Genomic DNA, 21,200 nt, shown 5'->3' on the forward strand with positions numbered 1-21,200 from the left:
GCCATGTGCCGTGGCGAACTCGGGCCATTTTTTTTCAATTTTACATGCTCTCGTTTTGTCATCCGCCATTTTCAGAAAAATTGTACAAAATTGCGATATAAAATTTCGAAAACTAGAAATCCGAACCTTTAAAATGCTTTTCGTAAAATCCTGCTAGCTATATTAGGTGCTGAGATATTCAATTTTGAATTTTTGGCAACGCCGAATTGCAAGAATAAAAATTCCGTGGTTCGCTAGTACTGCGGTATCTTAAGACTTCAAACCGTACTCGTGGTTGTGGCATGTAAAATTGAAAAAAAAATGGCCCAAATTCGCCACGATACATGGGGAGAGTTTGATGTCGCAGCTCAATGAACGCATATGATAGTACAATAGAATGCATATGATAGTACAGTCTCCTTTTTAAAATGTTTTTTCTTTCGTCTCGATACAATAATTTCTTGGAGAGTTATTCGCATTTAAAGTAAAAAGCTGCCTTCTTATTCAAATGCGAATGTCTCGGCGAAAAATCATCGTATTGAAATGAATAAAAAAGCATTTTAAAGAAGAGACTCTGTACTATCATATGCTTTTTATCCCATTGAGTTGCGACATTTGACTCACGCCATGAGCCGTGGCAAACTCGGACCATTATTTTTCAATTTCGCATGCTCTTGCTTTGTCATCCGCCATTTAAAATAAATTTATCTCGCAACATTGAAATAAATCGATTCTTAAAGTAGAGATTTCAAGCTTCATTTTCATTTTTTACAGACCTTTCTATCTTTATTATTTACGAAGTTATCGTCATTTGAAATTTGGTGATTTTTTCCCCAATTTTAAGTGTACCGCTTTTTTTTGGACTAAGTGTATAAATGTTGCATGTAATTAATATATATATGCTTTATTTAAAGTTGAAGAAAAAACGAATGAAATAGAAGAAGAGAAGAAAAAAGAATTTTATTTAAAGTTAAGAGGATGCCGGATTACCGACAAAACGATTATTTTTTTCCATACCGAAATTTTTTTATTGATTGCACAGAATTATAATTTCTTCTCCACGATTAAAGTATATATAAAAACAAAGCAGGAACCTACTAGTTTTATGTCAAAAACAAAAAAAATTGAAAAATTACAGTTTTTTTATCAGCTTCTGACGTCAACCCGTAACAAAACTTGCTTAATATAAAAATGTTGCAGTTTATATGTACAAAATAACATAGCTTCCTGTTAGAGATTGCATGAAGGAATATAAATAAACTTTTAGAAATGAGTTTAGAATCGTAGTAAAAATAATTTCGGTACGCAAAATTTTCATGCATATTGTTGAGTGTGAGACTGCGATACAAGAGTAAAACAGAGCAGTAGATTAGTTGCTCGCTATCGCGACAGACGGCGCTATAGTCGGTTTGTGTGACAAGGAGAGTCAATCTCGTACCATCATTCTCTTTCATCTTGCGTGTAATAGTATACTTCAGTATACATGTACGCGCACATTAAAGCATTACATTCTTGTTTTCTTTCTCGAATTCCGCGTCATAGATACTCGCTGTCAGGCAGCGGCGTAACAATCGTACGCGTAACAAGCTGCGGGAAAACAGCGTTACAACGAGTTACGTAGAAAATATTCTGTGTAAGTTATACATATACACAATATATATATATATATATATATGTGTGTGTGTGTGTGTGTGTGTGTGTGTGAGTGTGTGTGAGTGTGTGGGTGTGTGTGAGTGTGTGTATGTATAGACGTATGTATGTACAAAAGTGATGCGAGAATTACGTGAAGAAGCGAGAAGATAATAAGAACGATCAAAATAACAATAAGAGCGAACGAGAAATAACACGAACAACGAGGACTCGAACTCGAGAATCTGATCTTTCTTTCACACTATTATTTTCCTCTCGCTCACATCTATTACTGTCTCGCTCGCTCCTATTATTGTCTCGCTCGCACCTATTACTGTTTCGCTCGCTCCTATTATTATCTCGCTTGCATCTATTATTGTCTCACTCGCTCTCGATTCTTGGGTCCGCTTATCTTTTCGAGCTGTCTATCACGATTGTCAAGTGTGACGGAGAAAGCAAGACTATAAGTAAAGAGCGAGCGAGATGACCTATCATCAAAGAGTTCCGAAGTCTCTTACAATCAGTTTCTTCGCTTCTTCTATCCATTTGCAATTCACGAAAATGTAAACATCTTATAAAATAAAAATTTAAACTTTTATTTTTAATTTCATCGGTTTGAAAATAATTTCAATGAATTAATGAGATTTTTGCGATTAAAATGATATCAAACACGACGTAAATCGGGTAATTTTTAATTAGTCTGATAATACAAGTTTTATAATTATAAATTTAACTAAATTTATGCCACTTATATTGTGTTTGATATTTTAATTTATGCCACTTATATTGTGTTTGATATTTTAATCGTAACATTCTCATTATTCTATTAAAATTACTTTCAAATGAATAAAAAATGCATTTCATTTTCTGACATATATTCGTGAGTATTATAAATAAAGTCTCATGTAAGAGACTTCGCAATGTTCGACATCGAAAACTTTTTCGTTATTTATGATAATTTATAATAATTTATAATATAATAATTTACGACTTTAAATTGCTATAAAATAAAAACTAAAACTTTTATACTTTATTTGATCTTTTTTGATAAAAAGGGATTAATGAAATTTTTGCGTTTAAAATGACATCGAACATAATATATTTCGGATAACTTTTACTTATTGTTATATAAGTAAAAGAATGTATCTAATTGAAAATTATTCGAATAAAATGTTGGGTTGTTTAATGTGATTTTAGTCGTAAAAATCATATTAATTCTAAAATTATATTCAGTAAGATAAATTAAGTAATGTAAAAATTTTAGTTTCAAATACATTTTCAATGTTATTAATTGTGGTGTTCACATGACGTCTCCTGGTCTAAATATGGTCGATATAATTAATATTAAATGATCTATATATTGTGCAGTGAAACAAATTATCTTAATTTATTATACATATTAAAATTATTTATTTATTTATTTCACATATTTAAATGTACCAGAAGATGTCATGTGAACATCACAATTGATAACATTGAAAATGTATTAGAAACTAAAATTTTTACATTACTTAATTTATCTTACTGAACATATTTTAGAATTAATATGGTTTTTACGACTAAAATCACATTAAACAACCCAACATTTTATTCGAATAATTTTCAATTAGATACATTCTTTTACTTATATAACAATAAATAAAAGTTATCCGAATTATATTGTATTCGATGTCATTTTAAACGGAAAAATTTCATTAATCCCTTTTTATCAAAAAAGATCAAATAAAATATAAAAGTTTTAGTTTTTACTTTATGGCAATTTAAAGTCGTAAATTATTATAAATAACGAAAAAGTTTCCGATGTTGAACATTGCGAAGTCTCTTACATGAGACTTTATTTATAATATTCACGAATACATGTTAGAAAATAAAATGCATTTTTTATTCATTTGAAAGTAATTTTAAAAGAATAATGAGAATGTTGCGATTAAAATAATATCAAACACGATATAAATCGCATAAATTTAGTTAAATATATAATTATAAAACTTGTATTATCAGACTAATTAAAAATTATCCGATTTACGTCGTGTTTAATATCATTTCGCAAAAATCGCAAAAATGTCATTAATTCATTAAAATTATTTTCAAACCGATGAAATTAAAAATAAAAGTTTCAATTTTTATTTTATAAGATGTTTACATTTTCATGAATTCGGAATGGATAGAGGAAGCGAAGAAACCGATTGTAAGACTTCGGAACTCTTTGATGATAGGTCATCTCGCTCGCTCTCTACTCATGGTCTTGTTTTCTCCGTCACACTTGACAATCGTGATAGACAGTTCGAAAAGATAAGCGGACCCAAGAATCGAGAGCGAGTGAGACAGTAATAGATGCGAGCGAGACAATAATAGGAGCGAGCGAGACAGTAATAGATGCGAGCGAGAGGAAAATAATAGTGTGAAAGAAAGATCCGATTCTCGAGCTCGAATCCTTGTTGCTATTTCTATCTCGTTCGCTTTTGTTGTTATTTCGCTCGTTCTTATTACCTCGCTTCCTCATGTAACTCTCGCGTCACTTTTATACATACATACGTCCATACATACACACATCCACACTCACATCCACCCACCCACACACACACGCACGCACACACACGCACACACATATATATATATACGTGTGTGTGTATATATATATATATATATATATATATATATATATATATATATATATATATACAGGGTGACCCATTTTAACTTAGGCAGCCAAATAACTCGAAAAATAAGCACACTACGAAAAAATGTTTAGAATCAAAATTTTGTCATTTCGAGGGGGACGTACAATGACGTTAAAATGAGCCCCCCACCCCTCCCCCTGGGCGGTGAGGGGGGGCAAGTTTGAAATCTTAAATGGGAACCCCTATTTTTTATTGCATATTCGGAATCTTTGGCTAAAAACACATACAATTTGTCCGAAACATTTTTCTCGATTCATGATAGATGGCGCTGTAATCGACGAAATTCAATTTCTTCGATTTCTCTTACTGAGAACCCATGCTTACGATTCTGCAATAAATTAACAATAAAAATACCACGTTTTCATTGTTAATACTCGAAATTAGTCTTAAAACAAACTTCTCATTATTTTTTATTACTCATTAATTACTTCTCAAGAAACTGCTTTTAGCGTAACCCAGGAACAACGTCGTGGACGTAGCAGTTTTCTGTTCCCTTCGGGGTGCTTGATTAACGTGAGTCCCCTCGCCTCTCACAATTCGGGGTGCTTGAACGTGTGGTAACCCAGCCAGTGAAGGCAAGGTCGTGTGGTGACCCAGCCAGTGAAGGCAAGGTCGTGTGGTGACCCAACCAGTTAAGGCAAGGTCAAGTAGTGACCCAGCCAGTGAAGGCAAGGTCGTGTGGTGACCCAACCAGTTAAGGCAAGGTCAAGTAGTGACCCAGCCAGTGAAGGCAAGGTCGTGTGGTGACCCAACCAGTTAAGGCAAGGTCAAGTAGTGACCCAGTCAGTGAAGGCAAGGTCGTGTGGTGACCCAACCAGTTAAGGCAAGGTCAAGTAGTGACCCAGCCAGTGAAGGCAAGGTCGTGTGGTGACCCAACCAGTTAAGGCAAAGTCAAGTAGTGATCCAGCCAGTGAAGGCAAGGTCGTGTGGTGACCCAACCAGTTAAGGCAAGATTGCATTGTTATCAGCTCTCTCCGCATGGAGGAGATGCTCAAAGTGTGCACCATTATTTTCTAAGGATAACAGTAATCGACAGCGAAAGTTACGTTGTACATTTTCTAGCATTAAAGGAGTTATAGATTCACAAGCTCTTCTTATTCTTTCCATCATATTCAATCTTGTCGTTGGAGCTTTACTATACACTGCATCTTTAACGTATCCCCATAAAAAGAAATCAAGGGGGTTCAAATCCGGTGATCTCGGAGGCCACAGAACTGGTCCACCCCGCCCTATCCACCGATTTGGGAACCTTTGATTCAAAAACATCCGTACAATACGAGCATAATGAGCAGGAGCACCATCTTGTTGATACCATAAATTTAGTCTAACTGCAAGGGGAACATTCTCTAGGTATGCTGGCAAATCATTTTCGAGGAATTCTAAATACATTGGACTATTAATTGGACGTTCAAAAAAATGAGGTCCAATGACTTGGCCATTGCAAATGCCTACCCATACATATAAACTCCAACGATGTTGATTAAGCACCTCACGATACCAATGTGGATTTTCTGGTGACCAATAGTGGCAATTATGCCTATTGAGACTACCATTGCTGATGAATGTTGCTTCATCACTGAAACAAACATTACTAAAAAAATCTGGATTCTGATCTAACATCTCAAGAGCCCATCTACAAAATTGTACTCTGAGTACGTAGTCGGCCTCACTTAATTCCTGTACCAGAGTAATATGATACGGATGGTAATTGACTGATCGTAACAATCTATGTGCCGTAGTTTGAGGGATTCCCAGTTCTCGTTCTATTTGACGGGTACTAATATGGGGATTTTGATGAACCATAGCCAAAACTGCGAGCAATCTAGGGTCATTATTATTATGAAGTCTATTCCTTCGCCTTTCGCGATGAAGTGGATTATTACGAGATCTCCTTTCAATGTTTATAATTTGTTGATCAGTAGGATGGCGGCGATTTGGGAATCGCTCCGCATAAGTACGGGCAGTAAGTCTGTAATTTCTACCACATTTGCCAAAGGTTATAAGAATATCGACTACTTCTGTAGGCGTATAATTTGCCATTTTACCAGAATTTTATCAGAGTACAAATGTTAAAAAAATACATAAACACTTGTGACTTTGGCACTAAATGGACAAAATTTTGGAGGGATACTTAGAGGAACTCCATCAGATGGAAAGTCCAAAATGTCTCGGTACTTTGGACCATTCAAGTTGCCTAAAGGGCAGGTTACGCTAAAAGCAGTTTCTTGAGAAGTAATTAATGAGTAATAAAAAATAATGAGAAGTTTGTTTTAAGACTAATTTCGAGTATTAACAATGAAAACGTGGTATTTTTATTGTTAATTTATTGCAGAATCGTAAGCATGGGTTCTCAGTAAGAGAAATCGAAGAAATTGAATTTCGTCGATTACAGCGCCATCTATCATGAATCGAGAAAAATGTTTCAGACAAATTGTATGTGTTTTTAGCCAAAGATTCCGAATATGCAATAAAAAATAGGGGTTCCCATTTAAGATTTCAAACTTGCCCCCCCTCACCGCCCAGGGGGAGGGGTGGGGGGGCTCATTTTAACGTCATTGTACGTCCCCCTCGAAATGACAAAATTTTGATTCTAAACATTTTTTCGTAGTGTGCTTATTTTTCGAGTTATTTGGCTGCCTAAGTTAAAATGGGTCACCCTGTATATAGACACACACACACGTACAGATTATATATTTTACCAGATGCGGTTTGCATGTGTGCTCTGGTTATTAAAATATTTATTTCAGAGGCGATCTATTCGTGAGCTGATTATTAAAAAAAAATCCAGAGGCGATCTAATACGTATGCTGGTTTAAAAGAACCCAGAGGCGATTTAATTCGTGTGCTGGTTATTGAAAAAAAATCCAGAGGCGATTTAATTCGTGTGCTGGTTGTTTTTAGAAATATTTCATACCAGATGCGGTTTGCATGTGCGCTCTGGTTATTAAAATATTTATTTCAGAGGCGATCTATTCGTGAGCTGATTATTTAAAAAAAATCCAGAGGCGATCTAATTCGTATGCTGGTTTAAAAGAACCCAGAGGCGATTTAATTCGTGTGCTGGTTATTGAAAAAATATCCAGAGGCGATTTAATTCGTGTGCCGGTTATTCAAAAAAATCCAGAGGCAATTTATTCGTAGGCTGGTTGTTTTTAGAAATATTTCATATCAGATGCGGTTTGCATGTGCGCTTTGGTTATTTAAAATATTTATTTCAGAGGCGATCTATTCGTGAGCTGATTATTGAAAAAAAAATCCAGAGGCGATCTAATTTGTATGTTGGTTATTCAAAAAAAATTCGAAAAGCGATCTTAATTTGTGTGCTGGTTACTTTCAAAAATGTTTTACATCAGATACGATTTGCCTGTGCATTCTGGAAGCGAAATTTAAACGAAATTTAATTCAGAGATCATAAAGACACTGCCTCAACTAAAAGGCATATTTGATAAGAATAAAAATCCAGATAAAATGAATCATTGAACCGATTTTTACACGTTATAAGAGAATTCTTATTTTGAAAGTGTGCTATATTATATAGCGATAATTCTTATATAATTGTAGCATGTCATATAGCGACAAAAGCTAACAAATTATTGAGCAAATTATACTGATCGCTGGCGATTTTTTTGATAACACCAAGCTTCGAATGTACGATAGCTTACCCGGCTGTGTGGTCTATTGGTGCCTAAAAAAAATTACTTTTATTGCCGTTGCCTACAAATAATATAATATTTGAAATGTTTCAACTTGATAGCATATGCTATGAAATTTATGCTGCGGCTTTCCCTACACTACTATAAACTATAGTCTTAGAAGGAAATCCTTGTAAAGAATAATATTTCAATAATGTGAAATGTACAAAGCAACATTTTTTTTAAATTATAGCAGAAAGTAAATTGCCTTTTCCAAAGTGATAAATTATTCATATATCTTACATTTATCATATCTGATCACAATATTCTAATGAATATCGTTAGAAAAAGACGCCTCAGTACAAATATCTCATTTGCATATATCGGAGAGACGAAAAAAATATATATTATGGTTGCGTCTGGAAATGGACGATGAAACCTATTATATTATCGATATAAATCTATCATTTCGATGCTTTTGAAACAAAGAATGTATTATGAAAATATTTATATTATTTATCAATTTTACGACATTACATCAATTTGCATAAAACATTTTATATTGTTAGCTTTTGATTATATCGATTTAACAAACGTCGTGCATAAATTGTAATTTGCAGAAAGTTATATGCAAATATCTTTTTTATTGTATATACAGAATGTCGCAGAGTACTATACATATATAAGCGCTTGTGAGGAGCGCAGTAAATTGAAGAAACAAGTCCCATGGCATTTTACGATTTTCACAATAATAGAAATTATAAAATAAATAAATTATATAATAATATTAAATAAAATCGAACGAATGTGTATCTACGTGTGTGTGTGTATGTGTGTGTGTGTGTGTGTGTGTGTGTGTGTGTGTGTGTGTGTGTGTGTGTGTGTGTGTGTGTGTGTGTGTGTGTGTGTGTGTGTGTGTGTGTGTGTGTGTGTGTGTGTGTGTGAGAGAGAGAGAGAGAGAGAGAAGCGCTCGGCCGTTCGAGCTGTCGCATTATCCAGTGTGTTAGGCATTTTGTCGGCGCGCGGCAAGGGGAGGGACAGCGCGGCGTGGCGATGACGTAACGAATGACAACGGCATGTCCCGCTGTTCTTCCCCTTGTCACGTGCCGACGCACGAAAAGCCTAACACGCTGGACCATGCAATAGCTCGAACGGTCGAGCGTTTCTCTCTCTCTCTCTCTCTCTCTCTCACACACACACATACACACACACACGTAGATACACATTCGTTCGATTTTATTTAATATTATTATATAATTTATTTATTTTATAATTTCTATTATTGCGAAAATCGTAAAATGCTATGGGACTTTTTTCTTCAATTTACTGCGCTCCTCACAAGCGCTTATATATGTATAGTACTCTGCGACACTCTGTATATACAATAAGAAGGATATTTGCATATAACTTTCTACAAATTACAATTTATGCATGACATTTGTTAAATCGATATAATCAAAAGCTAACAATATAAAATGTTTTATGCAAATTGTTTGATGTAATATCGTATTCATAAAATTTATAAGTATATAATATTTATAAATATTTTCACAATATATTTTTATTATATATATAAAGAAACATAGCTAAATGAGAGCAATGATATTAGAATTATGTTTAAATATGTACGCAATAAAGATAGATCTATGCTCTAAAATCGTTGCTTGTGCGAGACGATAGAGCAGTGAAAATGCAACATATTTTTTGTTCCAATAAACACAATGTAAAGAAAAGCTTTCACATTGCTCTTTCTAAAATATGCATGTCTTTTTATTCTAGAAAATACTGTCGGTAACATAACTATAAGTGTTGGTAATGTACCGACACTTTTAGTTATGTTAAAATGAGGGCGCCTACCCGTCGGAGTTCGGCTGCGACTCCGGCATCCTCTTAAGGCTCCGGAGTACTTACCGTGAAACTCTGAGTTGACGGTGGCGACATAAGAGAATGCGGTAGGAATAAGAACTATATGCAACGACTTACCAGTGATCATATGGTAAGTCGTTACATACAGTTCTTTTATAATAATAGGTGCTTTCCATTTATATCAAAACTCAGATAAATCTCACTTTTGTCTTTCTTTAACATGAATGTTGAAGAAAAACAGAAGTGATATTTATCTGAGTTTTAATGTAAATGGAAAGCACCTAATGACAGAGATAATGATGATAATATATAGTTAGTAAATAAATTAACATTAAAAATTTTAAACCAAAAAAAACATATAATATTATAATATTATATATCTTATATTATATATATAATAATATAATATATATATGTAATTAATAAGAATTATATATCTTATATAATACTACAATTTTCGTATTATATGTCATCTTGTTATAAAAAATCAATTTTTTTATTGTGCATTTTATCGCAAGTTGGAAAATAATTTTAATGAGACTTTTGTGATTAAAATGATACCAAACACAATATGAATCGGATAATTTTTAATTACATGAATATTTTTATTATTTATGTAATTAAAAATAATCCGATTTATGTCGTGTTTGGTGTCATTTTAATCGTAAAAATCTCATTACTCCATTACAATTATTTTCGGATCAATAAAATGCGAAATGTAAAAATTGTATTTTCTGCGGAAAGATGAAATATGATACGAAAGACTGGAGATAAAGGAAGGCTCGCGAACGAGACTTCGTAACTCTTTCATGTTGTTCATCTCGCTTCCTCCTTACTTGGTCTCTCCCTCTCTTTCGACGACTCACCAGTCTCGCGAAGATCTTATCTTATCTATAATATAAACATTTTAGAAAATAAAAATTGAAACTTTTATTTCGCATTTTATCGGTTTGAAAATAATTTTAATGGATTAATGAGAATTTTCTGATTACAATGACATCAAACACGACATAAATCGGATGATTTTTAATTAATCAATAATCAAAATATTAATTATTTATGTAATTAAAATTATCCGATTCATATTGTGTTTGGTGTCATTTTAATCATAAAAATCTCATAAAAATTACTTCCAAAAAATGCGCAATGAAAAAATTGTATTTTTTATAGTAAGATGACATATAATACGAAAATTGTAGTATTTTCGACAATTTTACAACATCTTACCACAAATGTTTATTTATCTAAAAACAAATTAATTTGTTTTTAGAGAAATAAATATTTCGTGGTAAAATTACATAAAAAATATAATTGAAAAAAACGAAAAAAATTGGAGAGACGGAAACCGAATCCTACTGGATAGTAGACATCCTACTGTACATACGGATTGCAATCATATCTACCCATTAAAGAATTGATAATTTCAGCTCTAACGGCAAGATATAAATGCACCCATATGTATATATGGGTAATTAGCACGATTCATTCTATATTTTTTCATTTTAGATTTTCACTGCGCTCAACGCAGAATGCAAGTAGATAAGCGGAATTGCACATACATTTCATTTGTCTATGGTTAACTGCGCCCAGCGCAGAATGCATTTTAATATTAATACTCACTGCGCCCAGCGCAGAATGCATTATTTTGACGGTAATCACTGCGCCTAGCGCAGAATGCATTATTTTGACAGTAATCACTGCGCCCAGCGCAGAATGCATTATTTTGACAGTAATCACTGCGCCCAGCGCAGAATGCATTATTTTGACAGTAATCACTGCGCCCAGCGCAGAATGCATTGTCATATATTTATTCCTTTTTCTAATGCAAGCTTATGTGTGTATGTCTTTTTTTCAATATTTCCACGTAAATCTATTTCTTCATCTTTTCTTTTTCCATCATTTTTTGTCTTTTTGCTTCAATTATATAATCTGGGTCACGAATTGCCATATTTCTTTCCAGTCTTGGATCAAGTAATTCTGGTAAAACAGTCTTCATAAAATTGCACCAGTTTATTAACCATATTTTCTGACCAGAAAATATCATCACGTTTAATTTGTTCCATTTTTAATCCAAATGGTGTCCATAATGCGAAGATGCAGTATTCTCGTTGTGTAATATGTAATTGTCCTTGTATTTGATAATAGTAAACGTGACTGCGTTTCATTTCTTTATCTGTTCCATTCTTATATAACGATTGCAGATTCGACATATTTGCTGCAATCGCATCTTCTGGTGTTAAAAATCGTGCTGCAAAAGGACATTTTATTTCTACAATTCCATTATCTCCTATTAATCCATCTGGCGAAGCGCCTAAAAATGGTATTTCTTTATCTATAAATAATCCGCAACGTTTAATGTTAATATTCAGTGCACTTTCGATACTTTTGCGTGCAATATCCTCGTATTTTGTCCCGTGTTCCACTGATTCCACATTTAATTGTTGTGGATATATTATTGATTTAACTCTTGACACGCAAGAAGTACTTTTTCTCATTTTACATATATGTCCAAAGTGAGAAGCGGTTATTATTTTTGTGCGATAATATCGCCAAATGCCGCTTGCTGCTTGTTCTTTAGTTTCTTCTTCTATTGCTACTCGCTTTAATTGCCAATCTCGTAGCATATGCATGTATTGCGCTTTTCTTAATTCAATTTCGGCTGATGTTGCATCAGGTTTATCAGCCTGCGGCCCATAATCTTTGTCACATATTGCACGTTTTACGTAACGTTGCGGTGTTGATCGTTTTCTCATGTCATGTGCACTTGTTTTTTTCTTATCTTCTAAATGCACTGCTATTTCCCCTGGTTTTGTTCCCAGAACATTACTTAAATGACTTATAGGCTTGCCAGTGTTAAATGTGACTGCTGCAGCATTACAACGCGTTTCATACGATCCTCTTAGACCATAATTAACTCTTTTTCCACCAGTACATTTTGCTATTACAGAGTTAAAAGTTTCTACTCTATTACTGTCTTTATTTTGTAATAAACTTTTGGCATTCCAACTTATATATTTTAATGCATTTTGAAGCTTTTCATATAGTCCACATCTTTTTAATTCTGGAATATAATTTTCTTCGTTTTCTTTTTGCGATCCATCGCAGAAATATCCTATTCTTGCACATCCATTATGTTCGCCAAAAACGTGATTTATTATATTATCCACGTCTATTTTGAGAGCTTTAATTTTTTCTTGCATTGTACTCTCCTCCTCCAAACGATATTCTACAGCTTTCGTTACAGCTGTTCTAATTCGAAGTATCCGATTACCAATTACATTTCTTAATTTGCCAAAACGTCCTTTTGTCTTTGTTATTTCCTTTATTTTTGATGCCAAGTTGCGCAATAAATGATTTCGACATTCTATTTTTTCTATAAAAACATTAGGATATGGATTTGCTTGTATTATTTTTTTATATACACTGCTATCTCCGTCTGCTATAAATGTGGAATAAATTAGTCCGCGCTTTTCTATGCTTCTCTTAAATCCTTCTACAATCGCTTCTGCTTCCATGCTTGTTGAACTACAATCTCTACCCCAATTTTTATAACATTTATGATTTACAGGTTCTTTTTTAAGCTTCTCTGCTGTAACACAAACTGCACAATATTTATTTTTTACAGACATGTGCAGTACTTTGCCTGTTCGTGCACCAATTATTGTGCCTACACCTGATAAAGAATTATACCGTCCTGTTCTGTATGAGCTTTTCATCCAGCTTCCGTCACCTTTTACTGCTATATGTGGTATTCCATTTATTATTTCATTGCGTTGTAATGCCAAATCACGTTCTTCATTCGCAGCAGCATTCATGCTTTCTTCTGCAATTTTTGCAAATGCTTCAGCAGCAGTTTCATGGGCCTTTTCATAAGTTTTTTTTGTCATGCACTTAATATTCATAGCAGCGCAACTTTCTTGTAACTGTGTATATCCTGTACCAGTTAGTATTGCGCCAGCCACTGCCCCTATATTTACATGTAGACTTTTGTCAGGGGGCGGCTCACTCCAGACGAAGCTTTCTAAATTGCACATTCGGCATTTGAAAAAGAATTTATTTTTTAGTCCATACGCTCGGGCACCAATAAATATTAAGTCACGAAAACTACATTCTATTCCGCGACTATGTTATCAAATTTTTCATGTAACTGTTCAAAAAGATAGACAAAATCTACGATACATTTTCCTGGCATACTGTTACTTTCTAGGCGGTATGCATCTATATTGTTATCTGTTATTAAAGTGTCACTTTCTTCAGTCTCACTGTCCTCTAATATTTTTCCCAATTCATTATCACTTAATGTATGTGTCGTTATTTCCTTGTCTGTATCTATTTCGAGACCCATTGCAGCTAATTTGCCATGCATAATTACATCATCCTGAAAAGTATGCTTATTTTGATCTACTTGCATTATTTCTTTATTTAATACATTAATTCCTTTATTCAATATATCTATTTTTTTCAATTTTTCTTTTCTCCTATAAATTAATGAGATGAATTGATGAGAATAATGCGCGAATGTCTCAAATCAATAAAACGTTTGCATATGGTTTTTTATAATAATTAAATTGCAATATAATAATTTATATCATAATATAATGTTGCGATATAATTATTAGGTGTTTACCGCAAAAAACTTTTTTTCGTTATGTTATACAGGATGTCCCATTTTAAAGGACCCACTCAAATATCTCAGAAACACTGCGTTAAATCGAAAAATGTTTCAAACAAAAGTTGTGTGGCTTCAAGGGGGCCATAAGATGGTACCATTGGTTTGACCTTGAAGAGTCATTTGAAGGTCACGTGAAGGTCACTTCAATTTTTTTAAATGGAACACCCTATATATTTTTGCACATTCTTGTAGCTTATCTCGAGAGCTTTCCAAAACACTATAATTAAGTACCTTTTCGTTAAGTACTTTTTGAGTTATGAGGCTTGAAATAATTTCTTAATTTTACATAAACCGTAAAATATCTTGTAAAATATTCATTTTTCGATTACCTTACCTTAATAGTTTTATGTACAAAATAATGAGAGGAATCAATTGGTGTAAAGAAAACACATAGTTGTTTCGAAGAAAAAATATGTAATTTGCAATTAACAATTACATTTTTTTTTTCGAAACAATTATGTGTTTTCTTTACACCAATCGATTCCTCTCATTATTTTGTACGTAAAAGTATTAAGGTAAGATAATCGAAAAATGAATATTTTACAAGATATTTTACGGTTTATGTAAAATTAAGAAATTATTTCAAGCCTCATAACTCAAAAAGTACTTAACGAAAAGATACTTAATTATAGTGTTTTGGAAAGTTCTCGAGATAAGCTACAAGAATGTGCAAAAATATATAGGGTGTTCCATTTAAAAAAATTGAAGTGACCTTCACGTGACCTTCAAATGACTCTTCAAGGTCAAACCAATGGTACCATCTTATGGCCCCCTTGAAGCCACACAACTTTTGTTTGAAACATTTTTCGATTTAACGCAGTGTTTCTGAGATATTTGAGTGGGTCCTTTAAAATGGGACACCCTGTGTATATATATATATATATATATATATATATATATAAATTTAATGAGCTTTTTTTATAGTATAGTACTTTAGTATAGAAGTACTGCAGTGTAGCAAAAAGATGAAACGCTCAACCGTTTTTGAGAACATTTATTTATTGCGCCCGGTGCGAGTTTAACAGTTTACGTCTCTCTTGCCAAATATTTATAATAAAAAACAAACTTTTCAACTAAAAAGGAACATTTATTTGTTGTAAATAAATACATTTATTATTTATTTTTTTATTTTATTATAATGACTGCTCATTTCTACCTAAAGTTTGCGCCCGGTGCGGGGGTACCGCCCTAGTTACGGTACTGACAGTACTACATTATAAAAAAAGTTCATCAAAATCCGTGATACCAAGATTAATTACCGTGATTGATGTACACTGGCTTTCATTACTTTGGTTATATGACGAACAGTGTGCACGGTAATTTTTCTATTTTCTTTTCTATTAATAAAATAATGTTACCTTTTATTTATTGACGATTTTCGTCTGCTTAGCCGCTTGCATGATAATCGGTACTTTTTTGTATTGCGCCTCCTTCCATAAATTCGTTCATTATCTTCGTCGCACATTTTCTCACTAATTGCACGCGTTTTCATAATATCAATAATATTATGAAAGTAACGAAAACTTGAGCTGTCTATTAGATCGCTCGATTGTTAAAGTACTTAGCGCACAAAGATGTAATAAGATATCGCGCGCGACGAAAACAAACAACTAGCGAAGAAGGCGGCGAGAAGCGGCGAGTATGTGTGTGTGTATGTGTGCGTGGGCATTCTGGCATCACTGGTGTAAACCAGTCGATGCTTTACTGCGGTGCAAACAACATGTGAGTATGCAATATATACGTAAATAGTAGAATAATAAATATAATAAATAATTATATCCCAGCAAACACAGAATATTGCAGCAACATTGCTGCAATGTTGTAATATTGCCACGACATTGTTGCAATGTTATAATATTGCCGCAATATTGCTGTAATATTCTGTTTGCTGGGATAATAATTATAATTCTTTCAATATTATAATAGAAAATCTTTCAGAGTATATACTGTAATAAAAAATAACGTGAAGCAGTGACGTAATATTTATACACTAATTTTATTTATTATATAAATAGATCCAGCCGACAGAAAAGAGAAATGATGAGAAAAGAAGGCGAGAGGATGAAAGATGAGAGAAGGATGAAGAAAGATGAGGAAGATAGAAGAAGGAATGAACTTGAGAGAAAGAAAGAGGAAGAGAGAAGAGAGAGAAAGAAGAAGAAAGAGAAGGAACAAGAAATAAGAAAAAAAAGGTTTGTGTGTTATTATATATATGTGTGTGTGTGTGTGCGTGCGTGCGTGTGTGTGTGTGTGTGTGCGTGTGCGTGTGCGTGTGCGTGTGCGTGTGCGTGTGCGTGTGCGTGTGCGTGTGCGTGTGCGTGTGCGTGTGTGTGTAACATGTATTGTTTTCTTTTTAGATTATTTTCTTTTTTTTGTTAGAGTATTCTTTAAATTAAAGTCCTGTAAATAAAACATTTAATAAACGACATGATTGAATTAGGAGATTGGAAAAAGAGCGTGGAAGAAAAGATGAAAGAAGAAAGGATGAGGAAGAAAATGAGATGAGTGTAGAAGAAGAGACGACTAATGAAGACGAAGATAAAGAAAATGAAAGAAAAGAGAAGGAAAAGAAGAAGAAAAGAGGAAGAACAAAATTAAAGGAAAGAAATAAAAAGTATGTTAAATTTTAAATATATACAAAAAGTTTTAAAATTATTTCTATTTTGTAAATTTAATTTAATTTTGTAATTGCTACGTTTTCTGTGTACGTATAGTTATTACTCAACAAGAGTGAAAAGAGGAGGATGGAGAGGAGACAGTAGAGGAGACTGGAGAGGAGGATGGAGAGGAAACTGGAGAGGAGACAGTACAGGAGACTGGAGAGGAGGATGGAGAGGTGGAAGATGGAGAGGAGGAAGAGGAGGATGGAGAGGAGGAAGAGGAGGATGGAGAGGACGAGGACGCGTTGGGAGGATGGGTCACTCAGACTCTCGTCCTGGTTCTGGGCCTGTTTTTATTTTTAATTATACTTATTAAAATATTAAAAAATATTAAAAAATATATATACATATAAAAGTTTTATTATAATAATACATAAAATAATAATATTAATAAAATATCTCAGATTTATGAAGTCATATATTTTAATATTAATTATTTTCATTATAATAAATAATATCTTTCCTCTCTCTCTTTCCTATATTCTTCCCTATTCCTATTTCTCTTGCTTGGCATTGTGCAAGGGCCTCATTATGTAGAAATATTTCTACGTTATACATGGTATCGACATATTACCCACACGTTACCCACATGTCAAAATTCTCATGCAGCGCCTCACTGCTATAAATCGGTGAACTATAAGGCGTGAAAAATGGCCTCGTAAGCGAGTAATGACAGCCCAATTTACGTTGCGTCCCATTTCATAATTATTTGCTTTGTGCTAGTGTTGTGGTGTGCAATGTATTAAGGAAACTTATAAAAATGGACGGATACTAAGCTGTATAAGGAATAAACTTTAGAAAGTAACATTTTCCTCTCCTTTCGACAGCTGTCAAATCGCGTGTTTTTTCGCATTTTCAAGGCTTCATTTCGGACTCAATTTACGGCTATTTATAAATTGTGAAAGGAAAGGATTAGTATCCGTCCATTTTTACAGGTGTGCTGAAGAGATTGGTAGTCTTATTTCATTCAAATATGTTTTTATTTAGATGTCAGTCGCAATATAAATATGGGTGTCCTTTCTCGCTTATGACGTCACGATTTCAAGATGGCCGCGGTGACTACTCCGGAGCCTTAAAGCAGAAAAATAGATGAGAGAGAGAGAGAGAAAGAGAGAGGAAGAAAGGAAAAGAAATATAATATCAGGTAATAATAAAGTGTGTTTAATTTTATTATTAATATACTATTGTATTAAGAAATCATGTTTAAAGGTTCGACTCATTAAATTATATATTATAAAAAATTTTAGAAAGACTAGCATTTTAAAATTAACATTTTCTTTGCAGTCATGCTTAAAAAATTTACGTTTTAAAATGTTTCATTTAAGTGAATAAGAGACGAATAGATGAAATAGGCTATTTTGATATTTTTACTTATGCATAAAATAATGAAAGGATATATATACACATATACAGGGTGTCAGTGAAATTTTCGCCTTCACAAAGTAAGGAGGTAGATTGGCTCAAATTAAGAAGGAAGGACTTCTACTGTTTTGTGATATTCGCAATAATTAACGAAAAATTAAATAAAGAATATCGGCCAATCTGCGTGAGTAGAAGCGCGCGGCGACGAGAGTCGTCCCACTGTAATCTTATACTAGGCGCGCGGCGAAGCGGTAGGCGGATCGCTCTCCGAGACATGGTGGCGTGCGATATATCGCAATACCGCGCCAAAAAATGACCCGTCCTTTTAGTGGCGAAAAAATGATGCGCTATCATTTCCACACCACCTTGCGGTAGATAGCATGGTGCGCTTTTTTTATAGTGGTTTTCCCCATAGGCCTATTCCACTCTCAATTTAATGCGAAAATTGTTCAAAATGCCGTTAATTACCGTACGCTGAATGTATCGTAAATGTAAAAAATTGATGATGACAGTACTTTCACAGAAATTGATCCGTGGTTGAAAATCCCTCGATAAAATGTGTTGCACACGTTGGTAATGATACGGGCGTAATCCGTTACACGTAAAGCGTGATGTACCGCGTATCGCGAAAAACCAAATTCATGTGCCACACGACGCATGCTAGTTCCAGGATTTTCATAAAATGCTTCAAGAATCCTTTCTTCATCTCGTACACGAAGACGCACTGCTAGACCGGTTATCCCGATATTATGCATGATACCCAGTTTCACATAAGGCGATTTTTGGCGTCCTTCTGGTATAACAACCAATGTGTTCCAGAGTGTCTTACACATCGATAAAACATACGTACGTATATATGTTTCATCAATGTGTAAGACATTCTGGTACACATTGGTTGCTATACCAAAAGCACGCCAAAAATCGTCTTATATAGTTTTTTCCCCTCTTTTTACAAAATTCTCATTCAATTAAAAATACAATTTCTAAAATCAAATTTATATTGAATTGAAAAAGGAGTAATATCTTAAACTTTATTTTTTAGTTATAACATTACTTGTGTATACATACATATTTATTATTATACATATATTTGTATTTACATATATGTTTCTTTCTTTTTACTTTAGTAAATATCATCATGGGTGATTTAGAAAGTAAAAACTATTGTATATATAACTTATTTCTCAAATCATTCACTAGTGTTGTTTATTTAGCTATGCCTAATGTTAATTCTAAAGAAACACTTTGATCAATAAAATTATTAAAATTGAAAGAGTATTCATTTATTATAATATGCCATATAAACTTCAATTACTTGTATAACATAATACATATTCTATGATTTACTATACTTTAAAGATTAAGTTCTTATGTACAATATATATTTTCAGTAAAATAGTTTTTATAGAAATATATCTTCGATTTTTTCCTAAAATATATGTGTATACAGGGCGATCCCGAAAAACGATCCGTCTATAAAATGACGTATTCCTGACACCATTCTAAGACAATTTTACCTTTACCAAAATTTGATTTGAAGCGTAGTTTTTGAATTATTAAAGGAAGTAGTTAACGTATGACGGGTCGAATACAAGAGGCAGGCAAGGGTGGCGCGATTCACCATCAGACGCGGGTGCTTACGCGGGGCGCCTGCTGCGATCAGCTGGTCGCTATACACATATAGACACACATGCGAACACATACATTCTCTCTCTTTCTGTCTGTCTGTCTGTCTCTCTCTCTCTCATTCGCTCACTCATCTGTAATTTTTTTTTTTTTTTTTACGAGAGAGGGGAAAATGCATTTTATGCATACCCACCGATCGATCCAGTGAGTTATGTGGGACTCGAGTACCAAGTCGAATTACCAACTCGGTACTACCTACCCACTAAGAACCCCTCTCTTTTCACGAATTTCCTTTGACACACTGTCCCTCTGACTTCCCGAGATCTGTTTTCACATAACGTCAAAAAATAGTTATCATTACCTTGTTCGATGACTTTTGATGTATTGCTGTAATTGCTTGAAGGAGAAATGAATTTTCCGATAGATCGTACGTTCTCAAATTTAACGTAGATATCACGTTGCAAAAGACAAGAAATCCACACTAAATTATTAACTGAAAGTTTTTCTTCTTTCATGAACTGTATTCTTTTATAAACTTTAACGTAATCACATTTATTTACTCACTCGATGAGACGAGAAATTTACTAATGACTCTATCACTAATCACTATTAATCACTGTCGAATAATAACTGTTGGCGATTAAAAATCACTCGATGAAAGAAACACGCGCGGACACGTTACTACACGACGCGACGACGCGACAATGCGACGATAATTATTCGGCGACTGCAAGCAGTTTTTTGTCATGGTAGGTTGCGGTAGGTTAATGTACTACTGGCGCTATCGAACGCGATCATGTGTTCGATTGAAGAATGCGGTAAACATAATAAACATTTAACATATTAATATTATTATTATCATGAATGTGTGTGATATCCATACATCGTATGATATCTATTTAAAAATTAATTAGATTAAATAAGTGTTTTTAAAATATTTATTACTTTTACTATTATCATGTAAAATATTAATATTAAATATTTATTTAACTATTATATCTATTTATTTATTTATTTATCTATTTCACCTATTTATTTTTAACTATTTATTATCAATGACCGATTTTCGATCATTGATAATAAATAGTTAAAA

The 21,200-nt window shown here is 33.4% G+C and overlaps 1 protein-coding gene and 1 long non-coding RNA gene across 2 annotated transcripts; one reads left to right on the plus strand and one right to left on the minus strand.

Annotated features, from left to right (window-relative positions):
- The first annotated feature begins 1,057 nt into the window (after window positions 1-1,057).
- On the plus strand, window positions 1,058-19,315 carry LOC145975723 (uncharacterized). The gene is made up of 5 exons (XR_014440071.1): window positions 1,058-1,612; window positions 16,475-16,651; window positions 16,900-17,073; window positions 17,174-18,263; window positions 18,533-19,315. It is a non-coding gene; the product is annotated as an uncharacterized LOC145975723 (long non-coding RNA).
- Window positions 11,755-13,503, minus strand: LOC145975722 (uncharacterized). Its single transcript, XM_083106391.1, has one exon. The coding sequence runs from the start codon at window positions 13,501-13,503 to the stop codon at window positions 11,755-11,757; it is 1,749 nt and encodes a 582-aa protein (XP_082962517.1).
- Window positions 19,316-21,200: the final 1,885 nt, after the last annotated feature.

This window comes from Camponotus vicinus, unplaced genomic scaffold (assembly GCF_025532165.1).
Source record: "Camponotus vicinus isolate PSW18456_S1 unplaced genomic scaffold, iyCamVici1.0 SCAF_8, whole genome shotgun sequence".
Classification (NCBI taxonomy): Eukaryota; Metazoa; Arthropoda; class Insecta; order Hymenoptera; family Formicidae; genus Camponotus; species Camponotus vicinus.